The following is a 17,970-nucleotide window of genomic DNA, read 5'->3' as shown; positions in this document are numbered from 1 at the left end:
AAAGTCTTACTTGAACAAAAGTTGCTAACTTGAAAGAAGGACTTGGATCAGGGATAGCCATATCCATAAATTATAATTCCCATTATATTATTAGATAGTCAAGTCGTTAATATGGCTTTTAAATTTTAATTATCAATTCAAATATTCAAATCCCGAATTATTTATTAATCAGTAATTTAGTTAGGAAGATTGACGATTATTCGGATAATCGACAATCCCTTATAAGAAATTTAATATTTTTTCCTTAATAGAAAATTTATAGCGCCATATTATTAAATATTTAATTCATCATCAATTGGAAATTTAGATTATCAGTTATTTCATTATTTTTTAATTTCGATTAGTATATTTAAGGCTTAATCAGTGTAAGTCGGAAATTCTTTCAATATTGAAGAATCAAAAGATTGATGGCCATCCTTGACTTGTATATCCTTAAGATGCCTTCGACGACGTCCAGAGAACGTAAAGAAATTAGGAACTTGAGTTGAGACTAAAGAAGCTCAAACAAAATTGCCGAAGTGCTTCTCGATTGTTTGTTGCCATTTCACAATGGAATAAGGACATGTTAGGGTGGAATGGAAGAATTCAACCGCCCCCGAGATGCATTATTCATGAAGGAGACGGTTGAGAGGGCCCACTGGGACTCACTTCTGGATTTAAACGAGTGGTGAAACGCTCTTGAACGAAACCGATCGATCGTATACGATTTGTAAGAGTTGAAATACACTTTATGGTGTTAATCTAATAATTTTCTTGTTCTCACTTTTTAACGATGTCTTAATTGAAAATTGTTTCCTGAAAACTTGGGGGTCATTCATTGCGCTAGAAATCAGTTTGAAAAATTAATCAGCGATGCGCTTGATTTGATTATTGTAACGATGGTTGAGAAAACAGACGGTAGGGGAATATCCGATTATTTCGCAAATGGAAATAAATAAATGGAAATTAATAAAGTTCATCAAACTTTTAGAAAAAAAAAATCCTTTGTGAATTCTTTTGAACCTCTTCCTCAAATATTCAAAAAGTCATCGGCATCGTTTATTTTCGAACTCATCATCTGTTCCCAACTGATGAAGGATATTTCGCGACTTTGTTATTGGTCGTATACCGTAATTTAAAGGAACGAAAGCAAAATAAAAAAACTTCTTAACAACCTCGAGGCAACACTCAAGGCATTCCTCTTCAGGTGTAAAATTTATCATCATCGTAAAAAATAGTGAAACATGCAATCAAATACCCCCGTGATGTTGTTGAGGAGGAATCAACGTCACCAGTTCTTTATTCCTCCAGCACTGGGATCTTACCATCTTCGTTTTTTCCAAGTGCAACGTCTCCCTTATAGTGATAGAAAAAATTATTTTTACAAGTATTATATATTTCAACTAATTTCAAATAAATAAGATCTTACGGTGAATATCAATTATTGTTTCTTAAGATACATTGACTTGAATCGAATAAAATAGTCCTTGGCGTCAAGTCACATGTATTCCCCACAAAAATGGAAAAGTTCCATTTTTTTTAACCTAATGTAATCTTCAGTCGAGAAATTTTCTACTTTCATGAATTGATAAAAAATTCGTACCTAGTAGATGATTACATTGAGAAATCCATTAAATGTTGTTTTTTGGAATGAAGCTGATGTTTAACCCTAGTTGGTCACCATATGAGAACTTGCGACTTGGTCACCCCCGTAGGGAATCGCCGCCGTGTTATTTAGGCCCGAGTGTTGCCGAATTCACTCTATACTGCCCGGGCGCGTTCAGCGACACTTCGGCAACGTCGCACAATGGGCAATTTCATTTAACATGGGAACAAATTCCCCGTCAGTTAGTAATAATTTTTTTTCTTCAGGAATTGTGGATATAAATAATTTTAAAAAATATGATGATTTTCTAGACACTTGAATTGACGCATTCCAATTTTTTAGGATTTTTCCGCTCAGCCAGTCAATGGTAAGAAAAAAAAACTACTTTCTGCGGCGTTTCCCTCCTATGGTGACCAACTAGGGTTAAATTGAGCTTTCCGTACATCACAATGAACAAAATTTGTGATTTCCAAGTTTGTGTTGAATTGCCGTAATCTGTGATTCTGTTATTGTAACCTAATGCGATTTTGTTTAGTCAAGAAATATAAACTCCTTTCAACTCAACAACATCTCACTACAATCTCAAAGCTTTTTCCGCGTAACAATATTCATCCTGATTCGACATACGAAATGCTCACTTCAATTATAATTTACTTGGAACAACGTATGATCGTGTTGATTGAGATAACAACGTTAAACCAACGAATTTCTGGAGTTAGCAAACTTTTGGCTAGAAAGAAATCAAATATTCTCATTATTGCGACAAATAAAAGGAACTTCAATTCTAGAGAAGTGAGATTTCTCCCAATGAAATGTAACTCAAGAACAGATAACTGCTATTCACTATGAAATCATGTTTATTTGAAAATTAACAACCAAATGATAGTTGGTTCAAATAAAATTCTCTTGATAAAATTAATTTTTTCTATCAGTGTATTTCAAATTGCTGAGTAAATTGGGGAAAGGAAATTCCTTTTAATTTTTGTCACTTATCATTTCACCTGCCATTTAAACGAAAATAAGAGTAATGAATCATTGATAATGTTCCATTACCTTCTGAATGATGGGAAATGATAAATATCTCCAAGGAAATTGATTGGAAATTGATTGTACGTCATGAATCATCAATCAATTCAAACGAGTATAGAATTTTCTATAGCAGGGGGAATCCCATTATCCCTTGTTCCCCTTTTATCAAAACCCCTAAAAAATGGAATTGTTTCATTAGTTTAGACCCACCTTCTAATTATAATTCGACGAACTTTTCACTTCTTCATCTCATTTTTCTTCCAAGGACACCAAAATAAGAAAACTTTCATTCAAGAGAAATGAATTATTTTCTGAATTGAATGGAACGATCTCGAGAAATAAATCAAGTGTTTCAAGTCTCCGAGACAATCCGATTGAAGTGGCGCGTTCGGAGTGCCGAGCTGGACTGGAAACCGAATGTGGGAGCGCGAACGGAATCGGTGTAATGTTGGAAGAATAAACGGCAGAAGGCACACATCAGGGGAAAAGGAGAGAGAGAAAGAGAAGTGAAGGAGGAGAACGTCGACACAGAGAAGAAGGAACAAACCGAAGTAGGAAGGAATAAACCGAACTGCGTCCACACATCTCAAGAGCAAAGCCTGGGGAGGGTAAACAGGTCAATTTCTGGACGAGGGTTTGTTTCTGGACGATTTCAATTTGCATTGAATATTTCATAAATAAAATGAAAATTGTACGGACTTGTCAATAAAATGACTCGTGTATAATCAGGGATCCCCATTAAGATTAAATTTCTATAATATTACAAGGATTTGACCCTTACATTAATGAAGGTTTAAAATATGTTGATTCAATTTTTCACATAATATAATATTAATAATCTGATTTTTTATGAATAATGAAATATTTAAAATTTGTTAATATGAAACTGTAAATTTATTACTAAGTGAATAATTCAAATTTCTGAAAAGGAGATTTTCGATTACACAAGTAATCGTCAATCTTCCTACCTCAAATTATTGATTGATTAAATAGTTAAAAATTTGAATATTTGAATTGATGATACTTAAGTACTCACAAAATTTCAAGGGTGATGTTATCTATTTAAGGGCTACAAAAGTAATCGTAATACAATATTACAAAGTTGGCTATCTCTGTGTATAATCATGTGATCAATTATTTTTCTATTGATCGACATTTAATAAATAAAAAAAATATGGGCCAATCGTCTAGCAATTAGGGGCTTCGACTGCATTCCACTATTTCTTAATTTAATTATTCTTCGTTTTGTTATTTTCACTTCAAGTAATTTTTTTCTGCCGATTAAAACATTCTTGAAGGTATGGAAGCCATTATATGTCCATTTAGGTGATTCTTTTATGGGTAGATCCTACCACAAGACTCGAATTTCCCTTAACCGTCTAGCAATTCACCGGTATACCCTACACTATTAGAAAATTACTCTTGAAATTTAAAGTGAAGAAGCGTGAAATTTTTAACAACGACAAAGATGAAATATGTCATGAATATTACATGAAATATTACATGAAATTTCTGTATAGTTCTTCATTCATGAATTAGTTAATTTCTTGAATATTCAAGTAATTTTCGATTTTCAGGTCCATACGGCACTGAAAAATCTTGAAAATTTTGAAAATTCAGCCAACAATTTTTCTGAATTCGCAATTTACTGAAAATTGAATTGTATGTGATGTTAAATTTCCACGATGAGTTCGGAAATTCAAGCTTTCGTTGAAAAATCAATGATTATTTACCATAAAAAACCCAATTGTCTTGAATTTTCAAAATAAATGAGAAATGTAGTGCATCGAAAATTCAGAGGGCGCTGTGACTAAAATTTCAAGAAATTTCAAAGTTTGTGAAGTAGGGGAGGTTGGGGTAAAACGGACACTTTTGACTTTTTAAAAAATGTTAGTAAGAGTTGAAATGTTGATAAAATTTAATATTTTTTTTCAATACAAAGAACAATTCTTTTCCTTTGTGGCGAGCCTAAACAGAGCTCAATTAATAAATTTGTTTCTGAGTTATGAATAATTTTAAATAAGTCTCAAGTGTCCATTTTACCCCACCCACCCTTATAAAATAACGGACCAATGACCAGAGAAAGGGAAAGTGAAACGGACCTTCATCAATCATCAATATCTTCTGCCCAGATCGTGTGAGTGGGATAATCCGCAAGGAATAATAAATTAGCAATATGCTTCCGAAAGGTTATTTTGCACATTATTTCCTTCTGTCGTGTATAATTAATTGTTTATTTCATTTTATTACATTGAATAAGATTTCCTTTTCCCTAATCTACTCGTATATAATCATGTGATCAATTATTTTTTCTATTAATCGACATTTAATAAATGAAAAGAATATGGCCCAGGCGTCCAGAAATTAGGGGTTTCGGCTGCATTCAACTATTTCTTAATTTAATTATTCTTTGTTTTGTTATTTTCACTTCAAATAACTTTTTTATACTAATTAGAATATTGTTGAAGATATGGAAACCATCATATCCCCATTTAGGTGATTCTTTTATTGTTAGATCCCACCACGAAACCGTCCAGCAATTGGCCTATTCACCCTGGGTCATTACGATAGAATAGGAATTATAAATTCGAAAAAGGGAAGAGAATTTATAATTCCATCCGGCTGTGGGGTTGCGTCGGTAGGGGTAGATTGATACGATGTTATAATATATATTTGCAGTATTGCTTGTTCAGCTCTCGAAAAGTGACGGAGATGTTTTCATGATTGGGGAGCTTGAAATAGTATATTTAACTCGTGTGATTGGCAGCCCTCGACTTCACACTCGTTACCACCCCGTCGCACTTGTATCCGAACTATATTTTTTTTCATCACGCTGTGCGAAAAACTAACTTTTTAAGCCCGCTTCGCGTGCCTAAAACGTCCCTTTTCCACACAGTGTGATGAAAAATATCGTTCGATACTCGTGGGAAAAGTGTTTTTTGGCTCGTGGGAGGTTTATAGCACGAGACGAAGGCGAGTGAATAATCTTACGAACCAAAGAACTCTTTTCCGCACTCGTAACGAAATATACTATGTTAGTGATGTTACGTTCAGCGAATGCCAAACTGTGCCATTTTCCGTTTACTAGTAAACGAAGTCTTTTCGTTTACAAGTTTCGACTTTTCGTTTACTAGTAAACCAAAAATTCCTAAAAAAAATGTATTCCTAAAATGCATAACACCAAAATAATGTTTATTATGTATGGTTTGTTAATATAGTATATTTCGTAACGAGTGCAAAAAAGTGTTTTTTCATTGCTCAAGCNAATTCAGCACTTCTCCGCCTTAGCACGTAATATACTATTTTTGGCGAGCGGGAGGTTTATAGCACGAGCCGAAGGCGAGTGATATAATCCCACGAGCTANCAAAAATTCCTAAAAAAAATGTATTCCTAAAATGCATAACACCAAAATAATGTTTATTATGTATGGTTTGTTAATATAGTATATTTCGTAACGAGTGCAAAAAAGTGTTTTTTCATTGCTCAAGCCCAAAAAGGGCTCTTTTACCGACGGTAGTTAAGCATGAGAAGTAGGTCTTTTTACCGTTGAGCAGTATAAAAGTGAGAAATGCACTACTTAGGAGTGAAAAAGTGAGAAATGCACTCCTTAGGACTGAAANCGTCACGAAAAGTGAACTTTTCAGGCAGATGTAAAATATATACTATTTTATCAATAGGCACTTTTCGACACGGGTTGAACGTAGGAGCAGTGACAAAATAGTATATTTCGATACGATTGCGGGAAAGTGTTTTTGGGCTCGTGGGAGGTTTATAGCACGAGCCGAAGGCGAGGCGAAGGCGATAATCCCACGAGTCTAAAAACACTTTTCCCGCGAGTATCGAACACCATTTTTCATCACAATGTGTGGGAAGTGGGGTTTTGCGCACGCGCGGCGTGCGTTAAATGTCACTTTACACACAGCGTGATGAAATAGTATATATTTTACATCTGCCTGAAAAGTTCACCTTTCGTGACGGTTTATTATGCATGAAGTGTTTTACGCATGACGTGTGTAAAGTTTAAGAGTTCTTCCGTAAAGTTTGTTTTACACGCGACCTTCAACTTTACGCACTCCGTGCAAAAAAAAACATTTTACCTACACTGCACCCCTGATAACTGGACTCCGCCGGTGTTACAAAAATAGTATATTTCGTCATTAGGCTGAAAAAATTTTTTCTGGCGAATATGAGTTTGCAGCCTGAGTCGAAGGCGAGGGTTGCAATCATACGAGCTAGGAACATTTCTTTCAGCCTAATGACGAATGATATTTTTTGTCATAACAGCTGTAAGCAGCGATTTATAAACGCGTAGCGTGCGTAAAATATATTATTTTGTGATGCCTGCATGGAAAGAGCAATTTTCGAAGCATTTTAGTGTGCAGAAAGCGGTTGTTTTCCGCGCAGCGTGCGTAAAGTATAAATTGTGCTTAAAGCTTCGAAATTCACTTTACGCACGAACAGTGATGTCAGCAGGTATTGCAAAAAATAGAATGCGTTACATGTGCCTACGAAAAAGTGAAACTTTACGCACTCGTAACACAATATACGATTGAGGAAAAATTGAGATTTAGCAGGCAATTATACCTCTCAAATATGTTGCCATTAAATAATATTGAAAAACAATTTCGCCTTTAGCTTTTCATGATGAGGAGAACTTGAAAGTGGATAAAAAAACTGTGCTTATTTTTTTTTTTATTGAAAATACAAAAACTACGCCAGCTGTGGTTACTCAGATTTTTTTAAAGACAATAGTATCTAGAAATAGTATCTAAATATCAAAAACATCAACAAGAGATCAACAGAGCGTATGAATAATCATAAGACGATACGAAAAACATGGAGTTGTAGATGAACCCGCTCAATCTCCATGGGTATTCGCTGGATCCTGCCCGTCGAAGAAATCAAGGTTTTCAAGTCCCTCAGGAAGGTACGTTAAACCGGACAAGTCTTTGTGCATCATGTTGTAGCCTTTTCCATAATCTAAACAAAAAAATCATACCTTCTTACGTTGACAATAACAAATTCTCAACGATTTCTTCATAAATGTTGTTTCATCCACGGGTGTTTCATTATAAAGTGTTAGTTTCGTATACCCACATGAACGTTTGGTGTTGAAAATGCATTTATAATTTTTTTTTTAAATGACTGGCATGGAAAGACAGATAAACATGCTTGTGGATTGCATTTAATTCTGTTCAAAGCAGGAATAGTAGCAAATTATGGAATTTCACGGAAACGAGGGCAAACCTCTCCTCAATCCAGTTTATTAAGCCAGGAAAGATTAGATTGATTTTTAAAAATTTACGTGCAGCATATTTTGTAAACATTCTCGAAACGAGTGGGTAATTTGGAATCTAAAAGATCTTTTAGATTCCAAATTACCCATAAATTCCTAAAAGAGGCTCAATTGCGGTCAGTCCATTTTCAAGCACTGTAAATTCTATTTGGTGTTGAAACATGTAAAACTAATGAGAATTATTAATGCAGATTTTAAAAACTGCGAAATCAAAGTGTGAATAAGAGAAATTCAGAATCTACTAAGGTCAATGAAAATATAACTAGTCGCACATTGGCGAGAAAATTCTACTGATTTCTATTGAAAAATCTATTAGTTTTTCGTCCATTCTATTGAAAGATTTCGTAGCTTTCCTGTTCGTGGTTTTCAATAAATGAAACCAGAAATTGTTAATAGAAAATATTTCACAGAATAAATCAACAGAATTTTATTTTTCTCCAACGTTTATTCTATTGAGATATTTTCTGCAGAAATTCCCCGGCTTAAATCTTCGGAATTTTTTTGTTTTAATTTTTAATGTAATCAGAAAAGGATGGCCACAAGAAAACCTTCGAGAATCTATGTCGCAAAAATATTTCAATAGAATAAGTTTTAAGGAAAGTTCAAATTATGATCAATGAAACTGTTCGTCTCTATTATGTTAATAATTATCAATAAAATTCGCTAATTATTTTAGCGCCATCAGACTTTGGAAAGACAGAATACAAACAAATTATGATAATTTCAAATCACCACAAATTTTTATATGAAATCGTTTTTACTGAACATTCTCTGCTTAAAAAAATGCGTGGAAAAGCTATAAAATTTTTCAAAAGAATCGACGAAAAACTAATGGAATTTCCAATAGAACTTCGACAGAAATCCAATTATTTTCAAAGATTAACACCTAATTTGAATAGAAATCCAACATAATTTTCTAGCCAATGCGTTAACTTTTTGGATGAAATTTCCTTTTGGATAAACAGATACCTAAAGTTCATATACAAATTATCAAGTAAAAGTGGTAATTCATTCCAATAACAGAGAGAAAGATTGAAATTTTAAAAAAGTCGGAAATGAAGAAGAATACCAAGCGTCTTCATGAGTTTAGTCGGTGCATTCCTCAAGTGCAATGGCACAGAAGGCTGGGGTCCCTTTTGTTCAGCCACGACTCGCTGCGCAGCTCGGAGAGCATCCTCCATCAGTCTGCTTTTAGGAGCCCTCGCCAGGTAGACAGCACACTGGGCAAGGAGAACATCGCACTCTGGCATGCCCATCATTTTGCAGGCATGCATAGTGTGCACTGCAACTCCCAGAGCCTTCGGATCCTCAAGGCCAATATCTTCAGAGGCCATCCTGACCATTCTCCTTGCAATGTACACCGGGTCCTCGCCTCCTGACATCATTCTCGTCAACCAGTACAGAGAGGCATTTTCATCACTGGCTCGTACTGACTTGTGGAGGGCTGAGATCATGTCGTAGTGCTGATCACCTTTTCTAATGCAGAAAATGGAGTGGTTGAATGATAATGCATTCCTTGAGCATGAGTCTGACTCTTTTCAGAGTGATTAAGGGTGCCAAGTGAATTCGGCGATGACCTTGAAAATTGACATTCACCAACAGAGTTATAATTTGTTTAATTAATAGTATTAGAGAGATGGTGAACATCGGTGACAATTTTAAAATTTTAGAACTTATGGATATCGAGAAATATATCCATAATATGTACTTAATATGTACTTCAGGGCTCAGCAAAAATGACTACTTTAGTAATATTAAAAGAAGTTTACCTCAAATTAATTAAAGTTCACTAATTTTTATTGAAAGTAAGAAATAATTTTAACTCTCAATTTGATTAAATAATTCAGTCTAATTTGATGAATTCGATTTTTCGATTAATCGTCAATCTTTCGAAGTGAATTACTGATTTATAAAATATTTGAAAATTTGAAATATTTGATGGATGATTAATTTAATATTAAAAAATTTGAAAAATCATAGTTGATAAGTAATTTACCAAAAAATTAAAAAATCCACAATACAGTTGACTGATTTTGTATGTAATGAAATAATTTTAATTCTACTTATGATTTTGCCTATCTGATCTCCTTAAGAAAAAATTGTGATTAATTTTATTTCTCAATAAGATTTCCTTTTCTACATCGTAAAAAAAAATTAAACAGAATTTTACACATGCGCAAATCATTAAGAAACTTGCTTTTTGAATTTTTAAGCATAATTCTGCAATGAAGTGGTTCATTTCCCTATATAAAACCTCGAGCTTTTCTTCATTTCGACGATTTATTCCAAATTTATGGCCTGTTCTTTAGAACTCTACTAGAGATATAATTTCATAATGATAACGAATGCTGGAATTTTTATCGTCAATGCCCACAAAATTTCGGTTGTCGAGAATGTAGTGACGGCTCATGGAAAAAAATGTGTAAAAAAAAATGAAATGAAAAATTATCTTCACCTATCATAAAGCATGTGAGTTTTCTTTAAGCTCTCCTGAACGTCCTCCAGGGATATCAAAGGAGGATCGTCCCTCGAAGCCTCTTCCCCAGGCACAATAGACTGGACTGCAAGCTCCAGACCTCCAAGAGCAATCCTAGCATCCCCATCGCAAGTTTCCGCCAAGAATTGAATAGTTTTCTCGTCAATTATGAATCTGGGGCTTTCCTTAAACTCTCTCTGCAGTCCATTCTGACCCTCTGTGTGCACAATTCCATTCAGAGACTCCACAGCCTTGTCCAGGATTCTTTCCACATTTCCTAATGTCAATTTCTCAAGCACAATAACTCGACATCGACTCAGAAGAGCTGAATTCAGGCTGAACGATGGATTCTCAGTGGTTGCTCCTATCAAAGTGATCGTTCCAGCCTCGATGTGGGGAAGAAAAATGTCTTGCTGAGCTTTGTTGAAGCGATGAATCTCGTCCATGAATATCACAGTCCTGCGACCAAATTTCAATTCGTTGGAGGCGATTGTCGTTGCTTCCTTGACGTCAGCAACACCAGACATGGCTGCTGAAAGCTTCACGTAACGAATTTTTTTTTTCGGATCGTTCTTGCACATTGTGGCAATTACATTAGCCAACGAGGTCTGGAAAATGAAGGAGTTTGTGAATAAATTGGGAAAATTTACTGGCGACTGGAGATTAATTGAGGTTGAGGTTTTGATTGAAATTAACCTTTCCACATCCTGGGGGCCCCCAGAGGATTATGTTGGGAATTTCACCTTTCGAGAGAAGTTGCAGCAGCATACTCTGTTGTCCAATTACGTGGGATTGTCCAACGTACTCAAGGAGAGACGTTGGCCGCATTCGTTCAGCAAGTGGTGCTGTATTCGTTGGAAGGGGCCTCGAGGGTTTTGAAGTACTGCTGGCTTCCTGACATCAACAGAAGAAATTAGAAAATTGCGGGGGTGATATCGTGAGGGTTACAAATTTAGTTGCGAAGGGGTAAGACGGTTCAAGTCGAGTTTGACTATTAACCAGTTTTCATTGAATCTCTTGGTATTTAAGGGGTAACGGAAGCCGTCGCAAAAATTTGTTTTTTCAACCCATTTTTATCCGATTGTGTCCAATATAAATGGCTGAAATTTTCACCAAGTATTGAGGGGAGACTAAGTGTTGTCCTCCATCTATTATTTTTCAGATTTTCCGCAAAAAAAATGCATAAAACTTAACGACACAGCTGATGTTAAAAAATAATAGATGGACGACAACGCTTAGACTCGCCTCAATAATTGGTGAAAAATTCAGTCATTTATATTAGACACAATCGGAGAAAAATGGGTTGAAAAAACAAACTTTTGCGACGGCTTCCATTACCCCTTAAGGTACTTCCTCAATGAGTTATACTTGGTGAAAATTTTGCAATGAGCTGAAGACCGACAATTTGGATCATATGTTATTGAGCACATGTGAAAACGATTTCCAAAATTTAAAGAATTTTTTCCACGCGAATTTTTGAGATATGCATCGACAAAAACTTAAAAAAGACCAAAATTGAATATTTGACGATGGATCTCTCAAAAATTCGCGTGGAAAAAATACTTTAAATTTTGGGAGCCGTTCTTACATGTCCTCAACAACATATGATCCAAATTTTAGGTTTTCAGTTCATTGCGAAATTTTCACCAAGTATAACTCACTGAGGAAGTAATTTAAGGGGAACAGCAAAATTTTGGTCATGACCTAAAATCATCTACGTAAAACAATGATTTTTATGTGACATGCAGAAACGAAAAAACAACTGGGAAATTGCTCCTGTATTGCGTATAGTATATTTATTTTTGCTAATAAATTAACAACATGCTTGCGAATGGTCCTTTTGCTTATTTTTATCCATTGTATATTATTTCCAGCCTATTTTATTTTCATGAATTGAATTAATTTCTTTCCAACTAATTGTTTTAGATTTTCCACTTAATGAAATTCTAAAAATTTCTGAAAATTTCAATGAAATATTATTAGGAATATTCCATTTATACATAATTGAATGCATTCGAAAAATTAGCTTTAAAGGAACCATCAGAAAGTTAACTTTCAGGGAAATTCATAAAAAATTCGAAAATTCCAAAATTATCCTAAAAATGAAATTAACGGAAACAGTTATTGTACCCAACTTTAACTTCGTCATCGAAACAAACATATTAAGCTATGATTGAATTCATTTGAGGCACAATATCCAGAGATATCTGCGGAGTTGTGATTTTCGATTTTTCCAAAAATACGAAATTCTGGAAAAATTTAACAGACATCAAAATAACGATTATTGCTTACATCTTCGAACTCGGTCAAAAGGACATTCCAACGAATTTGTTAAGCCGTTATTCAATGAATTTAGAACATTTTTTTTAGTTATCGTGTTACAACTGAATTTTGAAAACATTCAAAACGAAAAAAAATGAATCAATGAATTGAATTTTAATTAATGGCGATGGATAGGGCTTAGCTATATCTACATTTGAGAAAAAAAAGATTCAATTCCATCTATTCATTAGCGAGAAATTGGAGAAAAATTTCGTTACATACACACATACGTGCATACGAACGTAAGGACACCGTCTAAAAAACTCATTTTTGGACTTTTGGGATCATAATGGGTTGATATAATACAAAAAATAGAAAACTTAAATTTGAACGATTATAATGCTTCCATTCGGAAAAAAAAGTAAGTAAAAAAATTAATTTTCCCATACTATACTATCAGTTTTAAAAATCGCGGGCGCTCGGAATGAGATTTCTCATACATTCAAGATCGATTATATATGTCTAAAAACGAAAAATTAATGCACAAAATTGATTGTTTATTGTTCGTTTGCCCCGTACACGCTTAAAATATTAAAAATAGTCCAGGGCCTCCAATTTTTGAGCTACAGGGATGTTTTTTTTCAAAATTTTTGAAAAAATGTGTGCAATGACAATTACGAATTATGTTTTTGAAATTCGACTCCAACACAATTAATTTCGTTTTCATTAAAATAAAAATTTGCGTCATTCATGTCAAATCGGCAGAATAATTATCCTTCAAATATTTAAAATATATTCTCCATTCCATGAATGGTGCAATTTTTTAATTAAAAAATGACGAAGTTAGCTGTGCAGCAATTGAATTTCAAAAAACTAATTCGTAATTATTATTGTACACATTTTTTTAACCATTTTAAAAACAAGAAACCTCTGTAGCTCAAAAATTGGAGGCCCTGGACTATTTTTAATGTACAGAAAAATAAATTAAAAAAAAAACAATAAACTGTCAAATATTTACTTCAGGCCTCAGATAATTTACTCACATTTTTCTCTTCATCCCTGTCCTCCAAATCCTTCATCTCCAGATTTACAGGCGATTGAAATACATTCTGACTCCGTTGGACACTCTTAACCTTAGATTTCGTTTTCTTAACCACACTTGGACTCTTCGTCTTGGACTGACTGTTGGACCTGGGTCGTTTCAAGAATCCCTGGGTCTCAGTCGTCGCCTCATTGAGGAAAAGACATTTGGAAACATGTGTTTCAATCAATCCCTTAGGAAACTCCTTCGAGCAGATTGGACACTGCACTGAATCACTCTCCATTTGGATAATATTTTCTAATTGCGACAACCTAACAATACCCTCTAATAATTGTACATAACTTTCAATTGTCAAATTCGCTTTATTTACTTTGTTTCAATGTTTACTTGAGGAGAAAAAAAACAAACAAAAACAAACTGTACTGCACGTTGTTGCGTAGGTAGCATATATATATGTAGATAGCTACGATTGGGTCTCACGCTTCGCCATGTTTACTTTATTTTCAGCGGAAACTTTGAATACAGGTGACTGTATTCAAAGGGTAAACAGGACAATTTCTGAACGGGGGTTAGTTTCTGCACGATTTCAAATTGCATTGAATATTTCATAAATAAAATGAAAATTGTACTGATTATTTTTGGTAATCGGATCTGGCCTTCCCTGGGCCAATCAGAGTTCAGTATTCAATAACATGAAGTACTTTCCAATTAAAATTACAACGGTTATTTTTTCATCCAAATTTCAGCCAATAGAATCGCACCATTCGACGTGATTTTGTAGATTCAACGCGAAATTCAACTTAATTTTTTGATAATTCAACTGATAATTTTTCATGTTGCCTATATAAAAAACAAATGATTTTCCAGTCCAGTTAACCCCCATCGAATTTGACAGATTAAATTTCATTGCGCCAATTGGGGAGTTTTGATACAAAATGAATAGATTTGGAGATTTTTCTCTGCAAAAAATCGATGAGAAAGTCAAGTGGAATGTACCCATCAACACTGTAAAGTCGGGAACGTCCATGTGGAATCAGTTTTCTGCCTTTTGTGAGCAGAGAAATTATGTGTTGAGGGCAGACATCGCTGAAGAGGAACTGGCGGATAATTTAAAAGACTGGGCATACAACATGAAGAAGTTTAATGGACAGGATTACAAGGAAACTTCGCTAAAGGCAATGTGGAATAAGACTCCAGGATAAATATTGGGACGAATTTAGTGTGAGGATTTTGTCTCTTAGTGCAATTCTATTGGCCAAAATTTGGATGGAAAAATAACCCCACGAATATCACTCGACCTTCAAAATTAATCGTGTAATTCCCTCCAGGTTCCCTGCACACAAACGAAGTCGTCAAGTTTTTCAGGAAAAATCACTCGTGCTTCGCACTCGTGATTTTTTAACTTGAAAAACTTGACTCCTTCATTTGTTTGCAACGGACCTGTCGGGAATTACCCGATAATTTTGAAGCTCTCGTGGTAGTACTTGCGGTTATTTCCCCCTAGCTTTTGATAATTTCCCTCTAGCTCTGCAATTGTTTCTCTAACTAAATAACTGTCAAATATTATCCTGCGGAGTAAAAGAAAGCCATGAAGAAAGTCAAAATGAGTCGGTTTGGGAAGGATCCGATTACCAAAAATAATCCTTCGAATACCACTCGACTTCCAAAATTAATTGAACATTTCCCTCATGTTTTCCTGCGTATCGACGATCGGGATAAGTTTTGCACAAAAATCTTTCGCGCTGAGCGCTCGGGATTTTAATCTGCAAAATTTCTCCCTATCGTTGCTGCGCAACAAAACAATCGGGGGAAATACGATAATTTTGGAGGTCTCGTGGTATTACTACTGATTATTTCACTGTCCAAAAATATTACGCGTGTATAATCATGTGATGAATTGTTTTTTCTATTGATCCACATTTTATAACAAATGAAAAAAATATGGCCCAGTGGTCCAGAAATGAGATGTTTCGACAGCATTCAACTATTTCTCGATTTAATTATTTTTTGTTCTGTTATTTTCCCTTCAAATATTTTTTTTCTGCTAATTAAAATAGATCTGCTAATTAAAATCCATTGTCTAGCCGATTATCCCTTTCTGATTCTTTTTTCATTTCCTTTTCGTAATAATAATTGGAATCTGACTATAGTAATGAGGAGTACCAATATATTTTTTTACCATATGAAGGGAAAAATAGATTAAAACAATTTTCAGGGATGCATAGAGAGATTTTTCTATTATTCGAATGAGATTTCGATTGACTTTTGTTTTGTGTATTTGCTTTCATCACAAAAAAAACGTTTTTTTATTGATCTTTAACATAATATTATTATTCCATTTCATTCAATATTGTAACTTGTGAATTAAGGGAAAAAAACTATATAATAAGGATAAGAATGTTTAAAATTAAATTAATCGAATTATGAAGATGGAAATAAAATGAAATTAAAATCAAATAAAGTAGTATAAATTCATGTAGCGACGGGCGCGAAGCGCGCGTTTGCTAGTTGATTATTCAAATGTTAAAATATCAAATATGAAAAAATACATTACATTGAAATGCGTTGATGTTGGTGATTAAATTGACCAATCAATACAATGAATATCGTTAATACATGCATATTTATCAGACTGACGTTAGCAATGGCTTGAAGGGGATTTTTGCGGCGCATTTTGAACGAGGGAAAAGTCCTCAACCCATCCATGAGGTCCTTTCGTTAAATTTTTATGACCATGCGTTATTTTTCCCAAGTAAATTCGTGGCCGGGCGCCTTGACCGTCATAAATATTATTCTTTTAACAGAACATTCTCCCGCGTTCTCCCAGAGTATTGTTCGTTATTTTCCCCTTTCCCCCTTCAAAACGTGGTCCTTATTTAGTTAATCCTTTTTATTGCACATTTGCTTTCACCTTTCAGAATGTTTACTTTCTATTCGTTTATTGCCCTATTCGCTGTACCTCACCGCCCCCCCCCCAATTCTTCGAAATGCGGGCCCTTTACCTGGAACTGGGAATTCCCATCGATGGGACCCCCTTCTTTCGCTCCCCTCTCAGGCCACCCCCCTCCGAGCGAATTGTCGATTTTCTTGCAAAATGATTCGTCGAACCCCCTCTACCTCCAAAAAATTGGTGGCATCTCACGGACCCTTGACCGAGCTGACGATCGAAGAGATGACAAAATAAAATCACTCCTGTTCAAAGTTTTGAGTCGAGCAGATCGAAATCAAATGGTAAAATTGAGGGTTGCGATGAGATTCTAAAGCGTTGTGATGTTAATAATAATTCGTGTTGTAGACTTTGAACCATTTAACGAAAAACAAGAAAGTTTTTATTTTTTGTAATATTTATTTGAAATCTGCAAAGTGAAGTGAGAACTTTCATTGCCGACACTTGAAAAATACAAACAAAAGCCGCAGTCGGACACATGACGCAGCTGCGCGCATATTCAAACGCCGAGCGATGTCAGCGACGTCGCGCGTCATCGCCGAAGCGTACTAACAACATCCGAGAGTGACAGCAATAATAACAAAAGGCGAGAGCAATCATAATCCAAGTCCTGGCTGCGAGACATTTTGTCAGTGCCAGAACAATCGAAGAAGAAGAAGACAGTCCAAGTCCCTACAAAGTTGCACGTACCGGGTTACAAACACATTATTGTTCATCAAAACAATCAAAAAGTCATCGGTAAGTGAATGAATATAACTCTATAACGGAAATGATCATCTAAAAATGATGAAGGCTCACTGAAATGGGGGAGGGTGGGGTAATATGGACATCTGGGGTAAAATGGACATCCGAAAAAGCATAACTTTAATTATACTTCTATTCAAAAATTGAGAAAATTTTCAAGAGTCATTTTCCAAGAGAATCCTGTGAGCATTTTTGTATAGCGAGAAATTAGAGTTGGAAGAGATATTTACAAATAAACTTCAACTCTATTAGTTGAAGGGTTTTTTTTTCTTTTAAACTTTTTTTCCTTTGTCTCACCTCATGTTCTCAACTTCACCCTTCAGGCTAAAAAAAAATTCGCGAGCATCCGTTTTACTTTATTCGTAATACAAGATCTATGCGCGCGCTCTCGCGCGCGCTGATCTATTCATTTTCAATTAATTATCTTCAATTTTTTAAAATAATCGGTCTCCATAAAAGGACAGAATTTATTAATTTCACCGATAATATATATACATATGAAATATATATATATTATATATATATGACGTGAAAAAAAAATTTACCTCTGAAGAATTTGAAATTATGTCACTGAAGAATTTGAAAATG

The 17,970-nt window shown here is 34.7% G+C and overlaps 3 protein-coding genes across 6 annotated transcripts in view; 1 reads left to right on the top strand and 2 right to left on the bottom strand.

The window, feature by feature from the left end:
* Nucleotides 1–3,027, bottom strand: part of LOC107036215 (LHFPL tetraspan subfamily member 2 protein) — a 29,858-nt gene extending 26,831 nt beyond the window's left edge. Inside the window, exon 1 of the mRNA XM_015254006.2 lies at nucleotides 2,825–3,027. The gene's annotated coding sequence lies outside the window, so the exon portion shown is untranslated. The remainder of the gene's footprint in view (nucleotides 1–2,824) is intronic.
* A 4,281-nt stretch (nucleotides 3,028–7,308) lies between these two features.
* The window catches only part of LOC107036213 (ATPase WRNIP1), a 13,341-nt gene continuing 2,679 nt past the window's right edge, over nucleotides 7,309–17,970 (bottom strand). Inside the window, exons 2-6 of one of the 4 annotated variants that reach the window (XM_015254003.2) lie at nucleotides 13,693–14,077; nucleotides 11,084–11,281; nucleotides 10,367–10,995; nucleotides 8,981–9,387; nucleotides 7,309–7,595 (exon numbers count right to left, since the gene is read on the bottom strand). In XM_015254003.2, the coding sequence (XP_015109489.1) occupies nucleotides 7,474–7,595; nucleotides 8,981–9,387; nucleotides 10,367–10,995; nucleotides 11,084–11,281; nucleotides 13,693–13,974 (1,638 nt within the window). In that variant the 5' untranslated portion in view covers nucleotides 13,975–14,077 and the 3' untranslated portion in view covers nucleotides 7,309–7,473. The remainder of the gene's footprint in view (nucleotides 7,596–8,980; nucleotides 9,388–10,366; nucleotides 10,996–11,083; nucleotides 11,282–13,692; nucleotides 14,078–17,970) is intronic. The other 3 variants (XM_015254001.2, XM_015254004.2, XM_015254002.2) reach the window with 3 other exon arrangements.
* Nucleotides 17,073–17,970, top strand: part of LOC107036214 — a 5,372-nt gene continuing 4,474 nt past the window's right edge. Inside the window, exon 1 of the mRNA XM_015254005.1 lies at nucleotides 17,073–17,376. The gene's annotated coding sequence lies outside the window, so the exon portion shown is untranslated. The remainder of the gene's footprint in view (nucleotides 17,377–17,970) is intronic.

The sequence above is a fragment of the Diachasma alloeum genome, unplaced genomic scaffold (genome assembly GCF_001412515.2).
Source record: "Diachasma alloeum isolate Michigan unplaced genomic scaffold, Dall2.0 Dall_scaffold_00206, whole genome shotgun sequence".
In the NCBI taxonomy this organism is placed as follows: Eukaryota; Metazoa; Arthropoda; class Insecta; order Hymenoptera; family Braconidae; genus Diachasma; species Diachasma alloeum.
This window is presented reverse-complemented; position numbering and strand designations above follow the sequence as displayed.